Genomic DNA, 26,152 nt, shown 5'->3' with positions numbered 1-26,152 from the left:
CACCTTATTCTAATGGATATGGATTTGAAAATAGATTTCATTCCAAAGAACAAATTTGAATAATTTTCATTCTTCCCTGGCCTCTTAAAATGTTATATTTTTTAAACATATCAATTTTTATATTACTAGCAGCAATATTGAACATTTAACATGCATTTACATGTAGTTGTCACAACTTTAAATGAGTCAACCTGCCATGAATGACTGCGGATCTCCTAAAAGAAAAGTAGTGACATTAATAAATATGTGCATATGTATACAGGTATCTAGATCTATATTTCATATGTATATATGCATGCACAGGAATATTATATATGTAATGCAAATATATATATATATATGTATATAGGACATAATGCTGGACTTGGAATCCAAAGACCTAGGTTCTAATCCTGCTTTTTATTTTTATTAGCTGTGTGGCCATAGGCTAGTCACTTAACCTCTCTGAAGTTTAGAAAAATACCTATAGTACCAACCCTAAAGGGTTTTTTTTTCAGGTTCTAATGAGATAACATATTAAAGTGCTTCCAAAAATTTAAAGTACTAAATAAATCTAAGCTATTCTTAGTGACATTCAAGATAATTTTCAGCATCTTCACACATCTATACCTAGTAGAGAACAATATTCCTTTAATCTCTGTGTGTTTCTGAGCAGCCTAGTAATCACGTCAATTCAATGAATATGCATTAAGCACCCAGCACCTATCCGAAGGGTGCTACTAGATGCTGCGGATATAAAGGTAAAGAAAAAAAAGACCCTGCTCTCAAAGAACTTAATTTCTACTGAGGAAATAAAATATTTTCACAGATAGATACAAGGTAATTTGAGTAGGAAGATAGCAGTAACAACAGGGTTTGGGGCTTCTCAGAGGAAAAGATAAAAGCTTGAGTGTGATTCTGAATTATAACATTCCCATCAGCTTTTAATTCTCAACTGTGGGAAACTTTTCTATGCCTTTGGCTACTGCCATTTGTAAATTAAATAGCCCTGTATACAAGGAAGTTTTACTGCCCCAGTTTAGTAGAACTAGGGGACTCTCTGGAGCAATGATATCAGCCCCGGCTACTCACTGTTAATTTGTTCTTCCCTGGAAAAAAGAAAAGACGCAACCTTATGATTGAGATGGGTACTTCATTTTCCCTCTCCCAAAGTGAATATCTGAATAATAACAATTTCTTCCTCCAGACAGAGCAGAATCAATGAAGAGGTGAATGGAAGAGCAGTACCATATTCTAAACCCCGGGTATAACTTAACCTTCCTCTCTCATATGGTTGTGAAAGGGAAAATCTAGGCCAAAGAGTAAATTGAACTCTTTATTTAAAATGAAGACCACTTAATTATTATATTTTTACTATCAATCCTGAAAATAAAGGTACTGATAAAGCTGGGTATTTTTCAAGAGTTCAGTAAATGTAAATATTCTTTAGCTATAACATCACATATAATAATTGTGATAATAAATGTAATTGTCAGACATAGGACACATGCCTGTAATCCCTGCTACCAGGGAGGCTGAGGCTGGTAGATTTCTTTAACCTAAGTAGTTCTGAAATGCAGTAGGCTAAGCTGATTGGATCCTTGCACTGAGTTCAACATTAATATGACAAAACCCAACCTAAGAAGGGGTGAACTGGCCCATACTGGAAAAACAGAGCAGGTCAAAGTTTCTATGCCATTCAGAGTGGGACCAAGTCTGGGAGTAGGCCCTATACTTTCAGCCTGGGCAAGATAGGAAAGTCCAATCACCACCACCACCACTATCATCATCCTTGTAATCTGTAATAACAGCATCAGTATCACACTTTAAAGTCCACAAAGCAATTGGCATATGCTCTCATTTCATCCTCACAAGAACCCTGAGAGATGAGAATTATTATTATTCTCATTTACAGATAAGGAAACTGAGGCAAACTGAGATCAAATGGTCTGCCCAAGTCACACTGCTAATATGTATCTGAGGTTTGAACTCAGATCTTCCTGACTCCAGGCCAGGGGCTGTATCCACTGTGCCACCTAGCCACCCCATGAGAATATTTAAATAAATATACTTGTCTGTAAATACAATAAGTCCTCACTGTTGGTTGACCCATCATACAGTGTTTTATTAAATTTATTGTCTTTTCACGTGGCAGGAAGACTCTGCCCGCCATTGGGTCCCCTAGCTCGCCAGGACTCTTATTCTGATGGGAGCAGCCAGCTTGAGGGTACAAACCAAGCCACTAAGGAGAGGGAGGGAAAACTGATGAAGGTTTTTGCACTCATCGCATTCAACAGATGTCAGCTGGGTCCTATAGGAAGAGTCCTTTCCATGATGAATCATGAGATATTTTCATTCCTGTCTGTGGTTTCCATTCCAGTACTGTTCCGGCGATCAGGCTGCGGCAGGCACTGATGCAGAACATGTACAACAATTCTATAACCTTCTGACAGCCTCCATAGATGTATCTAGGAGCTGGGCTGAAAAAATTCCAGGATTTACGGATCTCCCTAAAGAAGATCAGACTTTACTAATAGAATCTGCCTTTTTGGAGCTATTTGTACTCAGACTTTCCATCAGGTAATGACTTCTGTTGCTTATCTATCATCCTTCTACCATAAATTCACATACTTGAATGTCCTGAAAGCTTTCACATTTTTAGAAAGATTTAAAGCTGGCTCTATTGGTAATTTAGCAACTGACACAAAGTTATTCTCTCAAGTAACTGAATGAATGAAACTCATACATAAAAGAAAAGTTTCTCACCTATTTCCTAAGCAAATCTATTGCATTAAGCAACTATATGATTCTTTCAAGACTCTAGGGTACCATGTAACAATTTCCAGTTTTCAGTATACCTCATAGTACACATGCCACTTAGTGTCCTGGAAGGGTTAATACAATTATGCAAAGTAAAGTCAACAAGTCTTTATGAAGCAATTACTATGCGCGAGGCATTTTACTCTTAGAGAATATTTGAAGAGTCTGACTCAGTATTTGTACTCAATAAAATTAAGCTATAGATACTAATATATTATGCCCAATAAAATTAAACTGTAAATACTAATGAAGAAAGGAAAGCATTTTTCAATCGTTCAGAGCCTTAAATAGTTCTCCTAGTGAAATTCTAAACGTAATATTTTTATTATAAATTAATTATTAATATGTAATTTAACATTTCTGCCTTTTGTCTTTCATTCATTGTCTTGAAAGTGTTTTCAGGAGATGGTTGTTCACCAATATTTTACCACAAATTTTAAAGAAAGTAGCAGATCTTGCTTCCCATCCATTTTATACCTTAGAGAGGTTTAAAAAGTTATTTTATATAATCTGAGAGGTGTCTTGTTCACTCTTTAAAAAAAAATTTTTAACATGGGAACTGGATTAGGTTAAATAAGCATTAATTAAAACAAGGCACAAAAGCCATTGTCATTTATATACCATGTTGTGGTATATAACATAACAGTCCTGGGAGGCAGGTAGTCTAACTATCACCGTCACGGCTCTGATCTGGAAATAATGCTGGATCTAGAGTCAGTGCAACAGTTTAAATCCTGTCATTACTATATATAATCTTATGTATTAAGTTGGGCAAGTCACTACCTCCCTGGGCCTTGGTTTCCTCATCTGGAAAACAAAAGGATTGGATTAAATTACCTCTAACATCCTTTCCAACTTTCAATCTATAATCCTATTCCCGTTCTACAAACAAGGGAACTGAAGAGAAATGATGTGCCAACATTCAGACCGATAGTACGGATCTGAAGCCATGTTTCCCAATTTTCTACTGCTTTCTTCACTACAACAGGCACCCAGTGACAGAAAGGCAATAAGATAAACCAGAAAGATGGGTTAAGAAATAGAGGGAGCAGGGAGGAAAGCGCACACACAAAAATTAAACTGAGGCCACCAATAACAGAAGTGAGGAAGGTAGGCCTTGGAGTAAGGGAGCCAGTTAAGCGTCACCTCTGACACATATCTGCTTTGTGACCATCGATAGTTCACTTAACTTCTCATTGATCCAGGCAGCTCTCAAACACCATAATTTGCAGAAGAATTCTTGGTCAGCATTTTGGAGGCAACTTCCACACTGAGAGCGCTCTATCATCATCAAATGAGATGATATTTGTAAAGAAAGCTCTTGGTCTAGGTCTGACACAGCAGGTGCTATCTACTTATTCCCTTCACCTTTTTTAAATTGCAGACCTGAACCATAAAAAATAGTACAATTTGAATAATATAAATATGGCTAAAAGAAAAGTTTTAGGGGCAGCTAGGTGTTACAGTGAGTAGAGCACCGGCCCTGGAGTCAGGAGGACCTGAGTTCAAATCTGGCCTCAGACACTTGACACATCTACTAACTGTGCGACCTTGGGCAAGTCACTTAACCCCAATTGCCCTGCCAAAAACCAAAAAAAAAAGTTTTAGACATAAGGATAAGAGAAAACAGATTATAATATGACATTTTTTTTAATCAGAAAAAAAGAGAACTGCACAAAAATAGAAATACCAACAGTAACAGAAAGGAGCAAAAACAGATCAAGACAGTACCACTCTGAAAAGAATAGAAGGAAAAGAAAAAGAATTTTTGCAAGCAATTTTTTGGGTGTGATTATGGTCCGGCACTTACATTGACTTGATTTTTTACAGTCAGTTTAGATACATTTGTGTATTTTTAGTAACTGTAACATAATGTCTTTATTCTCAGGTTTTTTGATAAAAGAAGCAAGAAGAAGCTATTATAATGACAGCTTTTAAATCATCTTTCATAAATTTCATGGCAGTACACATCACTATTTTTCCATAACTCATAAGTGGAACCTCAGAGGTGATCTATCTGGTTGAGTCCCCTAATTTTACAGATGAGGGAACCTCAGAGAGGTTAAATAACTTGCCCAAAGGTCTCATAGATAATATTTCAGTACCTACCTTGCAAAATATTTAGTGTAGAGTGAAGTTTTTCTTTTTTCTTTATGTCTTTGGGCCAGCCCTAATCCCATTTGGACATGAGGCATTAGCAATTATTAGAGGCAATGTGGTGCACTGTAGTGATCTTGGGATGTGGAATTAGAAGACATAGGTTTGCATCATGGTGCTGACCCCAGCTCTATGATTACAGGCAAGCTTACAATGCTTTTCTGACCCCTCAGCTTTCTCTTCTGTAAAGCAAAAGGTGGTAGGGGTGGAGGAAGGGACAGTAATATTTGAACTACCTACCCCCACAAGATTGTTGGGGGAAAAGCAATTTGTAAATGTGATTAAGTATACTAGTCAACTGGAGACTTAAAATTTCTACCGAGTATGATCATGAGTATCTGAGTAAGAAGCATATTGTTAAACATTAGTGCTTGCATGTGTTGGACAACATGTTAGATTCTAAATGACGCTGTATGGATATTTGAGTGCGTATATTTTATAATAATGTGCATATTTGTAAAATACTCCTGAATTCCTTTTAATTTCAGATCTAACACAGCTGAAGATAAGTTTGTATTCTGCAATGGACTTGTGCTTCATAGACTTCAGTGCCTTCGTGGATTTGGGGAATGGCTCGACTCAATTAAAGACTTTTCCTTAAACTTAAAGAGCCTTAACCTCGACATCCCCGCCTTAGCATGCTTATCAGCTCTCAGTATGATTACAGGTACACACTTTCTTACTAAGTTCAAATTCTTCAATTCTGCTTGTCTAGTGCTTTCAATGTCATAGAGAGCTCACCTGGTGGAAATGTGAATTTACTCATTACTCTGATTTAGACTGTTAAAAATTGAGTTAATCTTTGGATTTTTGAACAAATAGTATTTCTACCTTTTAATTTTGCTATCCACAGATTAGCACTTGAGGGGAAATGAGAAGTTTAGATAAAAGGGGATCACTGCACTAATGAAAAAATAGAGTCAAATAGAGAAATATAAGATAGACAAATAGCTATGATACAAAATAATGGGACTTAGTATTGGACATATTGAGATTGAGGTGGTGGAACTCAAGGTGGAACTACAACTTATAGCTGTAGATAGAGACTTCATTTATGTTAATATGATAGTTGAAGTAAAAGAAGAGAATTCAGGTAACAGAGGGAGGAGATAAGAGGGCTGAGAGTAAACATTGAAAAGTACATACCTTAAATGATCAGAAACAGCAGAAGAGAGAAGTATTTAGAGTGGTAAAAGGATTAGAAGAGTGTGTTACCTCAAAAACAAGGGGAGGAGAGAATATCTGAAGGATATGCATAGTCAGAAGTATCAGACCCTACAAAGAGCTCAAGGGGGATGAAGACTGAATAAACATCATTGGTAGTATTTGAGAGATTCATTTCAATAGAGTGGGGAGAATGGAAAATACATCTTAAGGTTAAAGGGGAGAGTGGAGTAGATGAGGAAGGTTAGGGACAATGAAATATAGACAACTTTTTAAAGAAGTTGAATGGGGATAGAAAAGTCAACAGGTCTTTTTTACGGATTTTGGAGACCTGAGCATGTTTGCTGACAGATCTAAAGAGATTAAAGATATGTGTGTGAGAGAGGAGATGATTGCTGGAGCAAGTCAGTCAATCAATAGTCAGTAAAAATTTTATTAATGCCTAGAATGTGCTAAGTACTGTGATAAGACAGTTCTTGCCTCAAGGAATTCACAATCTAATGGGGAGGACAGCAAGCAAACAAATATGTACAAATTATGTACAAGGTAAATAAGAAATAATTAAAAGATGGAATACACCAGAATTAAGAGAGACAGGAAAAGTCTTCCTGTAGTAAAATGGGATTTTAGTTGGGGCTTAAAGGAAGCCAAGGAAGGCAGTAGGTGGTGATGAGCAGGGAGTCCATTCAAAGCATGAGGGACAGCCAGACAAAATGCCAGGAGCCAAGAAATGGAGCATCTTGTTTGTGGAACAGCAAAGAGTCCAGTGGATTATGCGGTAGGGAATAAAGTCTTAGAAGAGTAGAAAGGGGCAGGGCGGAGTAGGTTATGAGGGACTTTGAACACCAAACAGAGGAAGTGGAATAGGTTGAGATCAAGGGTACAAGTAGAAGGATTTGCCTTAGCAAAAAGTTGGGGTGCCTCTTCCTGCAGGCAGAAGGGAAAGAAAGAGTAATGATCCTGAGAAGTTTCTTAGAAGTTAGGGGGTCAGCTGGGTAGTCACGATTTTCTCACTTAAGTAGGAGGATAAACTATCTGAGATAAGTGGTAGAGATGGAGAGCAGTTGGAGATTTGAGGAGAAAGAAAAATACTTAGAACATGATAGATACATTCAAAAATTTGAAGATTTGTGATGTAGAAAGTAGATTAGATGTATTTTGATTGACCAAGGAGGGCATAGCTAAGAAAAGTGGGTAGAAGTGGCAAAGTGTTACATTTTGGCTTGATAATTAATTATGATAATACATTGTTTAGATTATTCTATATGTATCCTATTTGATCCTTCCCAACAACCTTATGAAGCAGATACATTCTTTAGCAATTAGCATTATCCAAAGATGCCTCAATAGATAGTGAACTCTTTAAGCAGAGGTTGGATCAGATCTAGTTAGAGATGTTGTAGATGGATTCCTGTTCAGGTGTGGGTTAAGCTATATGACCTCAGGGGCTCCTTCTAACTGATAGTCTTTGTGGATATTGAGATAGAAAGTAATAGATGGCTGCACTTTCTATTGTACCAGTGAGGCACTAGCTGAAGCTATGCTCCATAAATGTAGACTAGATGAAATTTGTTCAATTTCATGGCTTTCTCCAGTAGTACTCAGCCATGTGGGAGCAGAAACAGAAGAATTCAACAGTGGGGGTTACTCTGCAGTGAAAACTAGCAAGTTTGGAATGGCAGAAAACCTAGAGGAGGAAACAGGGAATTTAAAGTTGGTGCTTTATTCAAGTGGAAAACAATGAAATTAAGTCTGGGAATAGAGGCAAATGAAATCAGTGGAGGATATAGACTGGGGGTGGGGGGAAGGAATGGGTCTTATTAAGGGAAAAGAGCAGGTTTAGTGTTATGTAAGGGAATGATAGAGATGGGAGGAGAATAGGTCATAGGATGCAGAATAGGAAGTCAGAGTAGGGAATTTCAACCTTAAGGATCTTATAGTTGAAGCCAGTTCCTAGAGATTGGGGAAGTCTAAGATATTTGTGATGTGTTGCTGAAGAGGAAGAGAGGAGGTTGTTGGAGTTAAGAAATCATGTGGCCATACTGTTAGAAGGGTCATCAGTATGAATATCAAAGTCTCTGAAGATGATGTTAGATAGGTATTAAAGTCAGTAAGGAAGTTATGAAAACAAATCACCTGAAGGTCAGTAGAAAATGACAGCATCATAGGGAGAGAGTGATTAGTGCTCATGATTTCCAAAGAAGGAAAGGTTACTGATAGAGGAAGATAGTGAACTGGTCTGGATATGGCAGTGGAAAGGAAGGAGTAATCTGGTCCTACCCTGGGCCCTCTTCCTGTTCCAGAAATCAGAGAAGAGGGGAGGAGAAAGAATAACTTCCAAAGGAGAGGATGGCAAAATATGGCATGCCCTTAATGGAAAGAAAGCCAGGTTTTAGTTAAGGAAAAGAAATGGGAGAAATTTTGGAGGAAATTTTCAAGGATATAAGAGAATTTGATTATAGAGGGAATGATGTGTTGAAGTGGAATTTTGTGAAACTTGGGAAGAATGAGACTGATCCTTGATCTGATATTAATGAGGGAATCCACAATGATAGTTTACAAACTTTTTGGGTTCCCAAACCAGTTTGACAGAGCAAAATCTCCCACAGATTGTGTGTACTATCCACTCTCACTTGGTACTACCTAAAATTTTATTCTAAATTAATGGGAACTCTGGTATTGGTTTTCACAATATATCGATGAGATGATGTATACTTTTAAAATTAAATGATTAGTAAGGTAGTAATGCCTTATTCAGGAAAAAACAACAGAATATGATAATATTATAAACATTAAGACTATAAGAGACCAGTCCATAGACCATCCGAAGGGGCATCTATGTACTTCAAGTAGGGAAAAATATTGGACTAGAGAAATGAGCCATTTGGCTTTCTGTCCACTTCATTGGTAGAGCTTCACTGGCATTTCAACCATGTTGGCTGAGCTTAGATTTCAGCAGTATTTTCCTGGTCTTGTAGAACGTAAGGCTCTAAGAATACTAACAAAGGAGTGCAGAACTAGGAACAGAAAAGGGTTTTCATAATAGTGAAATAAACCATTAAAACAAGTCACTTGCATTTTTCTTAAAGATTATTTGTGCTTTAAAAAGTGTTAAAGACAGAAAGCAATTGTTACCCAAATTATAAATTTCTGAATTGGTTATTTTATTTAATGGACCATTTCACTGTCAGAAAATGCAGGCTACCTATGTTGTCTGCATCAAGAATTAATGATTCTAAGATGTTTGCTGCCCTTGTATGGCCATTCACACTGTTTTACCCTGGTTCTGCTCATCAGCAGGTAAGCAAAAAGCAAGGATGCTAACATAATTTTCCTTTAAGACAAGGAAAAATAGTTATTTAAGTAATAGTTTTAACAAAGAGAAAAAATGGAACTATAAGAAAGTACCATACTTTTGAAAGTACTATGCTTTTGAAAACAGTCAATTTTAAAAAATTAATGTGTATATGAAAAATGGACTGGGGTAGAATCCATTTAATTTTAAAATGTATTTACTAACATTTGTATGTATATGTATATGTGTGTGTGTGTGTGTGTGTGTGTGTGTGTGTGTGTGTGTGTGTGTACACATGTATTCTGAAATTCTGACCTGTTCCTAAGCAATAAGAGCATCTCACTCCTGTCTGGATCTAAGGAGACATTTTTTTCTTATGCTTTTTTCTATAAGTAGTCCATGATTTTTCCTCGGTTCAAAGCAGAGATCAAAATGTATCTGATCACTCCTCAACTATATGGAGTCATAGAATTTTGGAGCTGGAAAGAACCTTAGAGATCATATAATTCAACCTAGGTCATTTTACAAATAAGGTTACTGAGTTTAAGAGAGGCCAAGAGGCCTAAGGTGTCACACAGCTCATGGTGACAAAACAGGTCTAGAATCAAGGTGTCCTAACTTCTACTGCAGCATTACTCAGTTCCACACAAAACACAGAGATTGGTCTTTAAGGTCAGAGTCATGGAGGTCTCATTCAGGATTTTAAGATTCTTAAACTATTCATATGAACTCAAAAAAGTAGAAGCTCTTTGAAGAGTAAAATAAGAGTTTAATATTCCATCAAATCCTTTTAAAAGACTTTGAAAAATTCTTACTGATTTTGTGAAATATCGTAGTGTGATTGATTAATCTTTTATGCAACATTCTAAATATTTATTCTGATTGACCCACACAATTCAGGCATATGCAATTATATTAAGAAATATGACAGATAATTCCTTAATCCTTCAAGTTTTAACCTAATTTTAATATCTATTTTAAAAAATTCTTAACGAGAGGCCATCTTTTGACCACAGCATTTCATGTGTGTCTAAAAAACAGAAAGTCTTCAAGTTAAAACCTACAGAGTAAAGGCTATAGGGAATTCAAATAACAGTTGATCATGGACTTGAATATACTTATATTTTGAACTTTCCTGTTTCATTGGTACATAAGAGAGTTATATAAAATGTATGTGAATATTTGAGTTTGGTTATAAATTCACATCATACATATTCTCTTTACCCATCATCCGAAGCAAAACCAATATTTGCTAGTTAAGTCAAAATACCATATACATGAAATAAAACCAAACATTAAGATTCTACATGTATAATATATACATATGTGCATGTAAAATTAAAGATCTACATTATCTAGTATATAATTAATAAGTTATAAGTGATGAGGAGACAGGTTTTGCCTCAATATAAAGAAAGTACTGTTTAATGATTAGTTACCTTAAGCTGGCATGGATCACCTCATAAGTTAGTGAGCCAGTGAGTCATACAACCATCTATTAGGAATATCCAGGGGAGTCCTGCACTGGGTGGGAATCTGAAGTATATGGCCTCAAAACTGCCTTCCAGTGCTAAGTGCATATGGTCCAAAGGCTCTAACTCAATCTAATTCATTATTTAAACATTCTTATGAGATATATGTTCTTAATGGCTAGAATGCTACATATTAAAATAATGACTAATTAGATGGTAGGCTCTTTGCAGGCAAGATCTTTTTAGTCTGGTAGAAAGGGATATAATATATATATAACAAGTATGATACAGCATATAATTGTGTTAGGATAAACATGAGATCAAGACTACTCTAGGAAAATTTTAATGGGGAAGAATCACTCAGGCAGAGGGATCAGGGCAAGCTTAATGGAGGAAGTGGAACATGGATCCTTGAAGGAAAAGAAAAATTTTAATCAGCAGACAAAAAGAAGCAAGTTTCAGAGACAGAGTAAAAGTGAAAACTGTTGAAGTAGTCATCTTGCAGCAGAGTTCATGAGGGGATGGTGTGAGCTAAATCTGGAAATGTAGATTAGAGCCACATTATGCCATTTTTCATTACTGTATTACCAATATTTAGCACAATTCCCTGTACCTTGCAGACATTTAATAACTGTGTGATGAATTGAATTGAATGGAATTGAAAATCCAGAATTTGTGAGTAAAGCACAAAAAAAAATTAGGAGAATGTTTTATTATAGAATAGTCATTTAGACTAGCTTATATACTCACGATATAATTTCAAAATTATTTTCAAATTTTTGTTCTGTATAGAGGAAACAGTTGAAGTAAATGGTCTCTGAGGTCCCAACCAACTCTTAAGAATCTCTGAACCAGCATGGTTGAAACTGCTGAGAGAGACAGAGACAGAGAGAGTTGAGGTACAGAAGGTGGAAAGTATGCAATAAACAAAACTGGGAAGGAATAGTCAGAGAAGTAGGAGGAGAACCATGAGAGTGCAATGTCACAAAAACCAAGAAAGGCGAGAGTAAAAAGAATGATGTGGTGGGCAGTGTAGCAGAAAGATCAAGAATGATGAGGATTGAGAGAAATCCCTTTAGATTTGGAGATAAGAAGACTAGTCTTGTAGTTGGAAAAGAATTTGGACTGCTAGACATTGGGGAGTGAGTGCAGGAAACAAGCAAGCATAGTCTGCTCTTTCAAGTGTGGCTGTGAAAAATAAGACGCAGGAAAATAAGGTCAAAGACGAGACCATTTTGTTTTTATTTTTAATGTGAATGAGATATGATCATGTAGACATCGAAAAGGAAGGAGCAAAGAGATAGAAACTGAAGAGTCAAGAGAGAGGGAATGATTGATGGAGTAAAGTCCCAGAGGAGGTGGGTGGGATTGTGATCGAAGGCACATGGAGGAGTTAGCATTTAGAAGGAATGATATAGCATTTATAAGTAAGGAAAATGAGGGTGATACTATAGAGAGATTTGAAAGTGGGCAGGAGAGAGACTGAGCAAGCTGCTATCGGATGGCCTCTGTCTTCTTAGTAATGTAGCAGGTGAGATTATTTGTGCAGGGTGGGGTTAGGGGCTTGAGACGAATGAAAAAAGGTTTGTTTCAAACAGCTTTGTAGGGAATGAAAAAGAGGGTCAATGACATGAATGAGAGGATTTCTAAATAACAGTCAGCCCTACACCCCTCCCCCTTAACTTCCTGCTCTCCCAAACCCCATGATAAATAGCACGAATCTTTCTCCCCAAGCTCTTATTGGTGCTAAGTAATATCTCTGAAGCCATTTAACAGAGCATCAAGAAAAGGGCCCTTTAACTAAAATGTTGGTGCTTTAGGTTTTAAGAAGCCTCTGAGAAGGCTATAAAACATAGTGAATCCTCAGCATTTTATATTTCTTACTGGAAGCTAGAAACCGTTCTAGATTTATTTTATTTTAACTCTTAAAAAGATAAGCAATAGACCCAGAATATAATCAAAATAACAAAGGATGGTTGAGGTGTCTTTGGTTTCTAATAAGAGTGTCTTGTGAATTCCTTGTGGAATTCCAGGCCTAGCACTGATAGAGATGGCAGTGAGTATTGATCTCCACTTGAATTCACTGAATAAATAATGGTTGCCATAGTTATTGAGCTTTCACAACTGGTAGGGAAGCAGGGAAAACTCCCAAACACCTTCTGTGAGTTTGGCTATAAGAAGGTTCAATTACAGAATTTCATCATCAATTTGCACCCTAAATTAGGCCTCAAACATTGCTTAGTTTCTTTATGTTGATAATTAACATGAATTCTATTCAAGAGAAAGGGAGCATTGTGTAAAAAGGAAATTGTCATTGAATGTTGCATATATGAAAAGACCGATCCCTAGGCTATTGTTAATCTTATGGGACTAATTTGACATACCCTCTTATTTATGGAATTTAAACTTGTTGTTAATGAGATGACAGTTTACCTTGTTCAGATGAAAAACACTGGACTTAAATTCAGGAAATCTAAGTTCAAAATCCCAGCCTCCACACTTACTAGCTATATAACATTAAATCAATCTCTAAACCTTTCTGAACCTTGGTGTCCCTATCTATAATATGACAGGGTTGAACAATGATAATAGCTAACATTCATATAGTGGCTTAAAGTTTGCAAAGCACTTCACATTATGTTATCCAATCCTCACAACAGCCCTTTAAGGTAGGCGCTATGACTATTCCCACTTTACAGCTGAGGAAACTGAGGTTGAGAAAGATGAAATAACTTGCCCAGAATCACATAATAAATAATTTAAACACATATCAGTCCTCACTCCGAAGCCAGCACTCTATTCACTGGGCCACCGAGCTGCTTCAATGAGATTTCTTCCAGATCTTAATGCCATAGCACCTTTTAGCCTAAAATATATGAAGATCACTCTTTGGATTTATCTGAATCAAGTGACTATTTACTAAAGAACCAGAATCAAATGAGATAGACTAGCTGCCCTTGGGTCTGCTGTCAAGATATGGTCAGTAAAGTCAAGGAAAGAAAAATTTGTTCCAGAATTGTTTGTAAATTGAGAGCCTAACTATCCCAGAGATGAAAACTTTGTAGGTTAAAATCCAATAAGATTCTTCTTGCAATTCTTAGGGGAAATGTGCTTTGAATTCACACGTATAATTTAACTGGAGATTTAGTCCCAAGGACCCTCATTTTAATCAAATCTTTGCCTGAATTAATCTCACTGCAGTTTCCCATGTATACCTAATTTTACCAAATTTATTCACTCTACATTGTCAAAGCCAATAGAAATTTTAAGAAAAGTGTCTGGATAATTTCTTTAGTTTTCTGGCTGATTTTTGCTTTGGAAAAAATACTTTTGCAACCAGAAAGAATAAAAGTGACACTTAAATGAAATACAGAACTCACAATTTTTATCATTTGCTGGAATTCTTAGAATGTGCACTAAGAATTCCTATTTCAGATGTTGTAGTATCAAAGATATGAATGCTTTGACTTAAAAAATTAGGGCAACAATCAATTCAAAATTCTATCCAGATTCCAGTCAGTCTATCAATAAGCATTTACCAAGTGCTTGCTATGTGCCAGGCACTGTGCTAAATGCTGAAAATACAAAAACCGGATGAAACTGCCCCTGCCCTTAAAGAACTTGCATCCTCTTGGGGGTAAATACAAGGGGGAGGACAGGATGGATTTTTTCTGTAATTTTTCTTTAATTCTGTGAATGTTATCAATGCATCATTCTATCAAGGGATGACAAACTGTACTATATTTTCCCAGTGCCATAAGGAGGCTCCCCCTGTAGGTTCTTTCCATTACTATCAATGGAAGATAGGGGGTTGTGGGGGAGAGTGTGCTTAGCACAGCGTCAGGCACATAGTAGGTGTTTAATAAATGTTTACTGATTGGAGGAACCTAGGCTATCTCACAATACCTGATTCCATTCAAGGGTTTGGGCAAGCATAAGTGTTCTGGCCCTCCATTTTCACCATCCCTGTGAGGCTGAGCAATTTTTAGGTGTTTCCTAAGCCATTAAAAAGATTAGGAAAATTTACTCTGGAACACACCAGAGCCCTCAGGGTACCTCAGAACCTCTAGTGGTGCCCCCGTTTCTCTGCCTGCCAACTGATGAAAATTCTTCCTTCTTTCTCCTAATCTGAACTCAGGATGACTTCAAAATTCTAGGGTCTGCTTTCAACTTAACCGAAACCTCTGGACCATGTCTTAGTGAATAGACAAAACCTGTAGTTCCCATGCTTTCCTTTAACAGGTAGGGTAGTGGGAGCTTTAGATGGTAAATGGAAAGCAAAACTTTCAAATGCTGAGGTAAAGCAGACAGGACCTTGGGTATGCCTCACCATTTAGGTTTTTCAAAGCTGTATCTGAAGAAATTGATATACGGTTAGCTGAACTCTGTTAATTACAGAACAATACAATCTGGAATGAGAAACATACAGATAGTGCCAAGATTTGACCCTCCATAGTCTGAATGCAATATGGCAGCTTCATTTTGTGCTTATTACTATGGACAGCTCCCAACTGAGATATCAGCCGTGTTCCAAAAGTTCATTTCTAAGTTAGTTTCAGAGAACACATTTGCTCATAGGAACAATATATAATATCCCCTATGTGTCAGGTACTGTGCTAGGCGCTCTAGAAATATCTTATCTGATCCTTACAACAACCCTAAAAGTTAAGTGCTACTGTGATCCCCATTTTATAGTTGTGGAAGCTGAAGCAAACAGAGGTTAAGTGATTTGCCAAAGATCACACAACTATTAAGTGTCTGAGACTGGAATTGAGCTCAGGTCTTCCTCTGTCTAGGCACAGTGTTCTATCCACTGTTACAATGGTGGCCTCCAGATGCACTCATAAAAGCCTATTTGACCCCTTGTGTGCCTAAAATATAGAACAGACAACATAGCATGTAACAATCTGCATCTCAATGTCATGTTACAATAACAAACTGCACAGTGAGGTCACAGAACCTCCACCAAAGTATTATTTGGCCATTTACAACATTGCTCCTGTGGAACTAACTGCCTCCCCACCTCATCTCATTGTTTTACCTAACATCCTGTTTAAAAAAATCAAAAACTCTTAAACACCATGAAAAAGAGTATGCCTGTGCAATACTCATATCATTATAGAACCTTGGAGAAATATGTCCAAAGTTCCAACCTGGGACCCTAGGAGCTTATCTTTCTCTGCTATATAGCCCTGGAAATGGGAACATGAATGCTACCAGCTCCAAACTGTTGGGTTCCGGAAGAGCAAAGTTTGAAGAACTAAGGATAAAAGACTAGTCAGAGGCTTAGGATTTGGCTTTGGGACTCTAGTGGAGCATCACAGTGTAGTGGAAAGAGCTAAGGACTTGGTTCTGCTACCTACTAGTTATAGGACCCTGGGTAAGCCTAAATCATCAGTAAAGTAATAGGAATGCATTAAAAAGGCTTTGAGCAGAAGGATGGTATAATCAGATTTTGCTGAAATCGACTCATCTTTTAATTCTCTCTGCAGAAAGACATGGGTTAAAGGAACCAAAGAAAGTGGAAGAGCTATGCAAGAAGATTACAAGTAGTCTGAAAGATCATTTAGCTTTTGGCTGCCAGACTAAAGGACAACCTCTTGAGCCTGCAGAACCTAAGGTACTGGGTGCCCTTGCTGACTTACGTTCTCTCTGCACACTGGGACTCCAACGCATCTTTTACCTGAAACTGGAAGATTTGGTTCCACCCCCTTCTATCATTGACAGGCTGTTTCTGGACACTCTGCCCTTCTGAATTTGGAAATTAACCAATGGATCACTATTGCTTTTCTGAGCAGAGAAGCAGATTATTAATCACAGCTAGTATTTCTGCCCTTGCTTAAGAGAAAAGCAGGTCTAGTGTTAAACAAGGACTTATTTACTGGCACGGTTCCTCAAGACCTTAAGCCAGAAGACATAACATCTTATTGTGTTGGGGTTGTGTTTTATAGTCCTCTTTTTGTGCGATTTTGTTGGGGTTTTCTAAGAAATTGCTAATAAAGCACTTTTGGACGATGCTATCCCAGCAGGAAAAACAGTTAATATGACTGTTTTCAGTCTCTTTATGGGGAATAAAGTTGTAGATGCTTTGTATTTAAAACAAGAACAACAAACAGTTGTTTGCCAGGGTAGTATGTGTCTTGTGATTGATACCTTTAGAATATACTTCCTGTATCAAGGGCACATATGTGGTGCAAACTAAACAAAAGTTCATTTTTTGAAAACTATGTGAAATTGAAGATTTCCTATAACTCAAATAGAGCAAAAATAATAATGGTGTTAGCTTCCACATTCAAGTGCCATTTTTAAAGTGCTGTCTTACTATGTCTTGTTTATTAACTCTAATTTATTTTAATAAGGAAATTTAAAAAGTCAAGTGTTTTTAAAAAATTACATGCACTAATTTACACAACAGAGGCTTCACCTGATTGACCTAAAATATTAGACTGTGATGTTCAGGTCGATTTTTCATCTGTCTTCATGATGGAATTCAAGCACTGAACCACAGGTCTAGTTATTTGCAAAACCATCTTTTCAACAACCTAAAGAAATTTGAAAATATGAGACCAATCACATGCAATTGATTTAGAGCCATCATACTGACACAACCAGAGTTTCCCAAACTTGCATTAGTGTAATGTCTAAAGGACATATGTACTTGAAAAACAAAGGGACATTTCATGATACATTTGAGCACTTGTTCCCTAGATAAGGAAGTAAACGTAAGTAGTCATTGGATCACACAGGGTGAGCATCAGGGATAGTAAGGTTGTTTTTTTTTAATATAATTTAATCTAGATTTCAAATTAGTTTAAAAAAAGAAAAAGAAAAAAACAGGAAAAAAACCACCCAGACCTGAGACAATTTTCAAGAACAAGCAAGCCTTGTAAAAATCGTATGAATGTAAGTGCTTAGGAAGGCATAGTGAGCGGGCTGCGATTAAACATTCCGTGTTCGTATTCCCTTTTTGTATGTTTATACTGTTGATGCCATATTAATATGAGATACTTTGTTGCATAGTGTTCTTCTTTGTATAAACGTTTGTATGCATGGTATATTGTTATAGCTTTGCCTGTATTTATTGCAGTGACTGCCAGCTCCTGGGAGCTGTGTTACAGAGTGATCAAGTGGGGTGTTCACAGTGGCTTGGATACACCAATTAGAAACCTATAAATATATATATATATACATAGGACAAGTTATATATACATATATTTATAATGTGTCTTTTTATTAATTAACCATTTGTATAATATATGTCACTTATACATGCAGTTCTTTTATGGTTTATTTGCAGTGACTTTTAAGACAGTCCTTACTGTTTAGCACTTTGATATCATGATCTTGCTCATGTTTTGCTAAATTCAAATAATATTCGAAGATTTTAAGCCTAAAACTCTTTATATTATATGCACTATATCAAGTCAAAATTTCTTTCATCATTTTGCTAAGGAACAAACTTTGAATGTCAACCTGATGTCACCATAGCTTTTGTTAGCTTTAAACAATTTTGGCTTTATTCTTTTAAAGGAAAAAAAACTTATGTTGTTTATATGGAGATTAAATTATACAATCAAACAAATGCCAAATGAATTGCCTATTTGCTGCAAAGGATAACCCGGATGTCAAGTCATTGTATGATTTGTCATAATCATCTGATATTTTAATCATTTATTATGTTTGTATTTACTTTTATGAAAGGTTATTATCAAGACTTATAGCATGGTCATTAAGAAAACATACTTTTAATCATTATAGTTAATATTCTCAACTTATCTGAAGGTAACATTTAGGAAACTATTGCTATCTTCAGGTTACCTGAAGATAAACCTCTAGGACAGTATTGTTTTTTGCATTGACTTTCGAGCTTATATGCAAACATAATAAACATAATTAAATATCAGGAAAGCTAATGTTTCTTAGTGTCAAACTAAGTTTAAAATGGATTTGAATGAATTGAAAATTTTGCATACACACATCATTATTAGTATTCAGAGTGAATTGTTAGCATCATACCATTTCATACCAATTGGGCTCACTGAAAGTTAGGCTACTGAATAAGATCTACTGTTTAGAAAGGTCAAACAAGCTTTCCAGTTTGGGGTTCAGGTCCTGATGCTGAGCTGAATGTGGCCAGCATGCTTCAGTCTTCCACAATTATTTTTAACTTCAGTATCCTCCCACCTCATTTCGTCCACCTTTATTGACATTGACAGACTTGTTTGTGCAGAATGAATGATCAATGAGAGATCACTAGAGAAAAAAGAAAAGAGACAGCAGATGATTCTTCCCCTTTTTAGAGCTCTCTCGATGTGAACATGCCTTCGGTAGGCTGAAATCAGGAATATGCCAGCTGTTAAAGGAGAGTGCCTTGCTTTTCTTTCAGATGACAGAGTGTTTCAGAAGTTTCTCTGCTCTTCTAACAGCAGTGATGTGTGTGTGTGTGTGCGCGCGCGCGCACACGCTAACCAGTAGATTGGAAGAAATGATCTTGTACATTAACAATGTAAATTAAAATTATTAAATCAAATTACATTTTATCAGAGGCCCCATGTGTGTTTGAATAACTATTCTCAATTTTGTCATGGTAGGTTTTTTTAACAATAATTTGTAAATTTTTTTGCATTTAAACCTGAAATTTTTTAAAGGCTAGAAGCATACTGTGAAGTGCTAAAAATGGATATATTCTGAATTAAACATATTAAGCTTTACAATTAAGACTAATTGGGAGGAAAAGAAATCTACATTAGTGAAAAATCAGAATTATAATATTTTTAAGGAAATGTTTTTCTTTCACGTATTTACAATTACTTGAAATAGGCTACCAAAGTGGTTTAGGAGATAAAAATGATTTGTCTTTATCATATCAATTGCTTGTGATTTCTATTACTAACCTCCCTGAAAAGTTTGTTCTATTATATAACATATACATTCTCTCTGCAATTTTGCTTATCCTGTTACTTGTTTGGCAAAATCTTTCTTCACGAAGAGTCCAAAGGTAAACCACAGCCCAGCTTCTGTTCAGAATTTTATCACAAAATTTGAATTGGTGGAATCAGAATTAATAAGGTTTTTCATTATTTATTTAGCTCCTTGAGAAGCAGCAGTGGTATATCACATAGAGCAGGCCTCAAAACCAGGAAGACCTAGGTTCAAATCTCACAGCTGTCTGACCTGGAGCTAGTCACTTAATCTCCTCAGTGCTTTGAGCAATTCTCTTAAGTTTCAGAGGAGATACCGACCTGCATTGGTAGAGAGAATTTCTTCACTAGAGTTCCCCACACCAGAGAAACGACAGGTCTAGTCCCTATCTCTATTTAGATCATTATGTATATTGCTCAAAAGAAAAGCTATTAATTTACATGCTTGAGGGCCTCATCCAGCTTGTATATTAAGGCATATCTAAGCAATGCCTGTTATCTGACAGATAAAGCAAGGCACAGCACCTGATAATTGCTTTCCACCCTACTGTCTCAATACCTCAGTTTCCTCACCTTTTAAAATAGAACAATGTGAGGGAAAAATCAATGAAGTTTGAGGTCAACAAATGAAAAATGTTATATATTACTAATTGGACAAATTGGACTCTTAGGGCTGAAAGGAACCTTAAGTGGTTGTCTGGGCCATCAGTGCTGCTGTTAGACTGATCCACACTTAAATTGTTGGAAACAGATGAGAAAGCTATTCTCTTTTCAAGACTCTCTGGAGCATATTCTATAGCTGCCTTTAGTCTCCCATTTCAGTATTTCACATGCTTTACTGTGAAGGAATGCTACCTTTTCATCCATATTTTTTGTATATTGTCTATTAGTACATTGGTATGGCCATTTTAGGGTTCTATTAGCCTTCACTGACCTTTGCTTCCGCCCTTGGGGCTCCTCTGGATGCTGTGCACATCCTCCTAAGGCTTCTGATCTCGCTATGTTAACATCTCCTGGGGCTCTGTCCTTAGACTCTCACTCATCACCTGAACACTTAGTGATATAATCTCATTTTATAGCTTCAGTTCCCATTTCTACAGCTGTTAGTCAGCTCTGCCTTTCCAGAACAGCCTCCTCCTTGTAGTTTGGTTCTACCTCTCACTGTTCACTGGGAAATATAGATCAAAAATTATTAACAGGGAGAGCCCATTTTAAGGAGGATCTGTCCAGAATTAAATGGATTCTCTAACATCTAGGCAATCTGAGTTAGGAAATAAAGGAGGGCATTTAAGAGGGCACCTAGCTACAGCCTCAAAGATTTCATGATACCAGGAACAAACAAATCTACATCCCAGGGCATGGAAAGGACTTACAGATGAGATTGCTGAGCTACTGGTGGTGATCTTTGAAAAATCACAGAGAATGGGAGAGCTGAAGACTGGTCAATGTCCCGATTTTCGAAAAGAGAAAGAAAACACATTCTATAAACTATAAGCCAGTAAGCTTGATTTTGATTTTGATTCCTGGCAAAAATCTGGCATGCATTACGAAAGAGAAGAGCATTTAGAAAAGGAAACTGTAATGATGGTGATAATGATATCTGACATTTGTACAGCACTTAACATTATCTCATTAGAACCTCCTAATAAACTTGTGAATGATGAATCAATGTGGGTTCAACAAGATGAACGACTAGGTTATTCTAATTTCCTTTTTGGCAGGGCTTATGATAAATCAAGGGAACACTATGGACATCATATGCCAACTTCATAGGGTAGCCCAATTTCAGTAAGGCAGCTTACAAATCCTCTTAAAACATCATTGTAGACAAAATAAGCAAGTGTGAGCAGGATAATAATGACAATCATGGGGTAATTATAGAATTGGCCTAATGACTGGACCCAAAGATCAGTGGCTAATGGGTTGACGTCAACCTAAAGTGAGATATTCAGTGGAGGGGCTCTATACATGCCCCTGTTCTGTTTAATGATTTTATTAGTGATTTAGATGAAGCCATAGATCACATGGAGCAGCTAGGTGGCACAGTGGATAGAGTGCTGGGCTTGGAGTCAGGAAGACCTAAATTCAAATCCAACCTCAGACACTTACTAGCTGTGTGAGCCTAGGCAAGTCACTTAACCCTGTCTGCCTCAGTCTCCCAACCTGTAAAATGAGCTGGAGAAGGAAATGACAAACCATTTCAATATCTTGGCCAAGAAAAGCCCAAATGGGGTTATAAAGAATTGGGCACAACTGAAACAAATGAACATGTGCCAAGTACTGTACTAAGTCCTAGGGCAATAAATACAAAAGTAAAGATAGTACCTGCTCTCAAGAAGCTTATATTCTCATAGGAGACAACACATAGAGGGTATTGGTGACCAGAGATGGGTATCATGTTTTGGAAAAATTATAGGAATAGTGACTAGAACCATAAGGGAGTAGTTGAAACATCCTTTTAAAGACTAATATCAGAGTTGGTTTGATTGTGGGTTTATAGATGGAACTCACAGGAGGGCAGCGGGTGAGGAGAATACTGGACAGTGAAGTAAGTTGTGACTGAAATCTGGACCTAGATATAGTGGGCTACTAAAGCAAACACCAATCAGTACTGTGAGACCTTGAGGTTGTAGTTTCAGGCATAGAGCTACCATCATCATAGATCTACCACCATCTAGAAAATGTACTGATTTGGAGTCAAAAGATCTAAATGTGAGTCATCACTCTGCAATTGCCAAACCTGGTTGATGAACACAAGCTTTCTGAACTTTTTTCCTTATTTTCACACAGAGAGAAAAATCCTTACATGTTCATCTTACAGGGGGTTTTGTAAGGAAATTGTTTTGTAAAGTGTAACATACTTGATAAATCTGGGATATTATTAGTCCAGCTGTGTCATTAAATTTCATTTGTCAAACTCCCATTAGATCCAGTAACAGCAAAGCATTTCCTAAAAGAGATAGTGCAGCCACATATGCTCTACCAGTTCAGATGATTTCAGACAGACAGTTCCAATTTATTATGAGATCTTGGAAAGATTAACAGAAAATACCAGGAGTATAACTTCTACAAGCAACATTCCATAATTCCTGGGTGAAAAAACAGGTAAATATATATAAATTAGGCTATTAAAGAGTTCCTGGGACACTATGCTTCCCACTTTCTAGAGGACTGGACACTCTACCTACTGATGACAGTTTGGAAGAATGACGTACTAGAAACCTCCATATTTAAGCTTGATTCTAGGATCACCCCTAGGTTGGGCTCAGTACATGTCTTACTCTAGATGTAAGACAGATGCTGGCCTTTGTTATATCTGACATCAGAGCCCAGATAATCTTAGGACACCCAGGAAACAGAGGAAAGAAGCAAAGAGAATTAAAACCCCTCTCTGAAAACCTAGAGACTATTCTTCAAGACCACCATCACTTCTTTATATGACTATCTTTCAAGGTGCTAATCAACCAATACACAGGATCCTTCTCTATCTTGAGCTGCCTAAACACAATATGAAATCAGAGTATCCAAGATTTGGAGAATCTACCTAATCCTCAAAATATCCTAATTAAAACTGGTTCTTCCTGCTAAATTTTCAGGACAATAAGAGGTATCATCCTATTCAGTATGAGCAAAGATACAGAGTAAGGGTACACATGAAATCTTCAAATACTGGAAGATCAGGATGAAATGACAGTATTTAGTAGTTTGGAAAGACTATAACTCTGGGGATTACAATGAGGAAAAGTCCAAGGACATGAAAAGCTATGACCAATCCCACCAGAAGGGGCTAGAAGGGAAAGAAATGGCAGAAAGATGAATGTGAAGGGAGAGAGGAGAGAGGGAAAGGGGGGGGGGCGGGGTGGGGAGAGAGAGAGAGAGAGAGAGAGAGAGAGAGAGAGAGATTTTAATAAGTACTATGTGCCAGGCACCATGGTAGGTACTGGGAATATAAATACAAGCAAAAAGAAAGACAAGCTTCACCCTTAAAAATCTTACATCTTAAGTGGGAAAAGATAATACACAAAGACCAGAAAAGTTCAGGGGCAGGGGACAAGGTAGAGAAGTTACAAAGAATTTATTTGTCTTTTTTTCCCTAGTAAGAGAAAAATATATATTTCTGATAATAAAAATAATGGTTTTTAGTTTTGGAAAAAGTACTCCAGGGATCATGGACTAAGCCATTTTTTAATTATTTATTTGTTTTTAGTCTTCAACATTCACTTATATAAGATCTTGAGTTCTAAATTATCTCCCCCTCTCCAAGATGGCATGCAATCTGATATAGGCGATACATGTACGGTCATATTAAACATATTTCTACATTAGACATGTTGTAAAAAAGAATTAGAACCAACAGGGAAAACCATGAGAATGAAGAAACAAAGCAAAAAAAAAAGAGAGAGGGAGAGAGAAAATAATATGCTTCGATCTGCATTCAGACTCCGTAGTTCTTTCTCTGGATGTGGATAGCATTTTCCATCATGAATCTTTTGGAGCTGTCTTAGATCCTTGTATTGCTGAGAAGAGCTAAGTCTACCAGTTAGTCATCACACAAGGCTGCTGTTACTGTGTGCAACGTTCTCCTGGTTCTGCTCACTTCACTCAGTAAACTGAGCCAATCTTGCGGTAAGCTTTGGTTGGCATTCATCGAATGGAAGTTCCAGGGAAGAACTCACCAAACAGAGGAGAAGGCCTACCAAATAATATTGACCAAAAAGGGAATACCCCGCAGAGTAGAAAGCAAGAGAAAGATGTGCGAGGACAACTAAAACTATGCCCACCATATGATAAGTAACAAGAAGAGCTATCAGTATACGGAGGGAGAAAGCTACATACTAGAGATGCACTACTCCTCAAACATGATATAGCTTGTGTCACTTATCTTCAGTGCTTCTCTTCCATGTAATCAATCACTGGCTAGGGATGAACCCCAATAGAAGCAGTAGCTTCTCCATTGGTGATACACTGATTTAAACTCCTTCCTCTAGTATATCAGGAGAAGTTATTGTAATGTGTATGCTAGCATTTGGCAGAGGAGAAATTCACCCAGAGCCATGTCCTCCAGGGAACTCTTCTTACTGGCAGTCATCTGGGAATTACCTATTTGAGTTTTGCCTTTGTCCCTGGGTTTCCATGCACCTAGGTCTGGGCCCAGGGCAGATTGTTCAGACTGTGTGTTCGCCTGGGGAAACTGTGTTCCCGTTAGAGGTCCTGCCAGTCTGAGTGTATCTGTGGGCAAAAGGAAATTTAATTGTTTAGCTGAAACTGATCCCATCACAGTGGACGTAAGCCAGTGATGAAACCTAACTGTGGACTCTACTTGTTGAGTGCGTATCTGAGATGATGTCTCCAAGGCTCCTTTCCACTCTTGAGAAACTACACCTAGGGAAATAAGTAGTCCCTTATAAGAAATTTCTAATACTGCTAGACAATATTTTGAGTTTTAAAGCTCTCTTCAGGGAACTAACTAAGGATCACAGCACCATGTTCAAAATATAACAGGAGAAAATCATTATCAAAGCCATTGAAATAAAGCCTTATTCTAGGAATCAGCTTACTCTGAGGTCTTAGTTAATAATGTCCTTATTGCCAGGCCTGCGATGTCTGGTATTCTGATATCTATTAGGTTTTTCATGGAGCTGATGGGTAAGTGAGCTGAACTTGATAGTGACTGCCTCTTTCCTCTAAAGTAAGTTTCATGAGACAGTCACTTTTAAACTTCAGTTTCCTCATTTGTAAAATAGAGATAATAATAATAATACTCTCACTACCTACCTCACAAGGCTGTTGTGAGGAAAGCACTGTATAAATAAAGCACTACAGTCATCCCTTCCATATTGCAACTTTTCCCCAACATGGTTAGGATACATCACGGGTCAGCGTAAGAATTAGATGGGAATTTTGGGGAGAGTTTTGTAGAAGCTGCAGATGACACGTGAAGGTCAGCAGATGACACAGAAAAAGTTTAAAAACTCAGGAATGCATAAAATATATGCATAGTATTGTATAATATCAACATATTTTATCTTTTAATACCATAATAATTCATGCTTCTTCTCCGGTACAAAGGAAGGGCCAACAAATTTTAGGCAGATTTTTCAGATTGGAGGAGGGCCACGTTCCTAACCTCTGTGATGTGGAAGGGATAACTGTATGTAAATTGTATAAATAAAGCACTACAAAAATGTGAGCTGTATGTTATCATCACTAAAATAATACTCAAAGACAAGAGTCTCTGGCTCAAAGCATTCTCTATGGCACTGTCTGCACCCTAGACTAGGAAGCTTCTTCCCAAGTGGAAATACAACTCCATCTCTTCAGTGGGTACCTGCTGGTAGCTTTTG

The 26,152-nt window shown here is 37.1% G+C and overlaps 1 protein-coding gene across 1 annotated transcript in view; it reads left to right on the top strand.

Annotated features, from left to right (window-relative positions):
• The window catches only part of NR4A3 (nuclear receptor subfamily 4 group A member 3), a 35,528-nt gene extending 16,095 nt beyond the window's left edge, over positions 1–19,433 (top strand). Inside the window, 3 exon segments of the mRNA XM_036739133.1 lie at positions 2,360–2,559; positions 5,445–5,623; positions 16,380–19,433. Of these exon segments, the coding sequence (XP_036595028.1) occupies positions 2,360–2,559; positions 5,445–5,623; positions 16,380–16,642 (642 nt within the window). The 3' untranslated portion in view covers positions 16,643–19,433.
• The last annotated feature ends 6,719 nt before the right edge of the window (positions 19,434–26,152 follow it).

Source organism: Trichosurus vulpecula, chromosome 9 (genome assembly GCF_011100635.1).
Source record: "Trichosurus vulpecula isolate mTriVul1 chromosome 9, mTriVul1.pri, whole genome shotgun sequence".
Classification (NCBI taxonomy): Eukaryota; Metazoa; Chordata; class Mammalia; order Diprotodontia; family Phalangeridae; genus Trichosurus; species Trichosurus vulpecula.
This window is presented reverse-complemented; position numbering and strand designations above follow the sequence as displayed.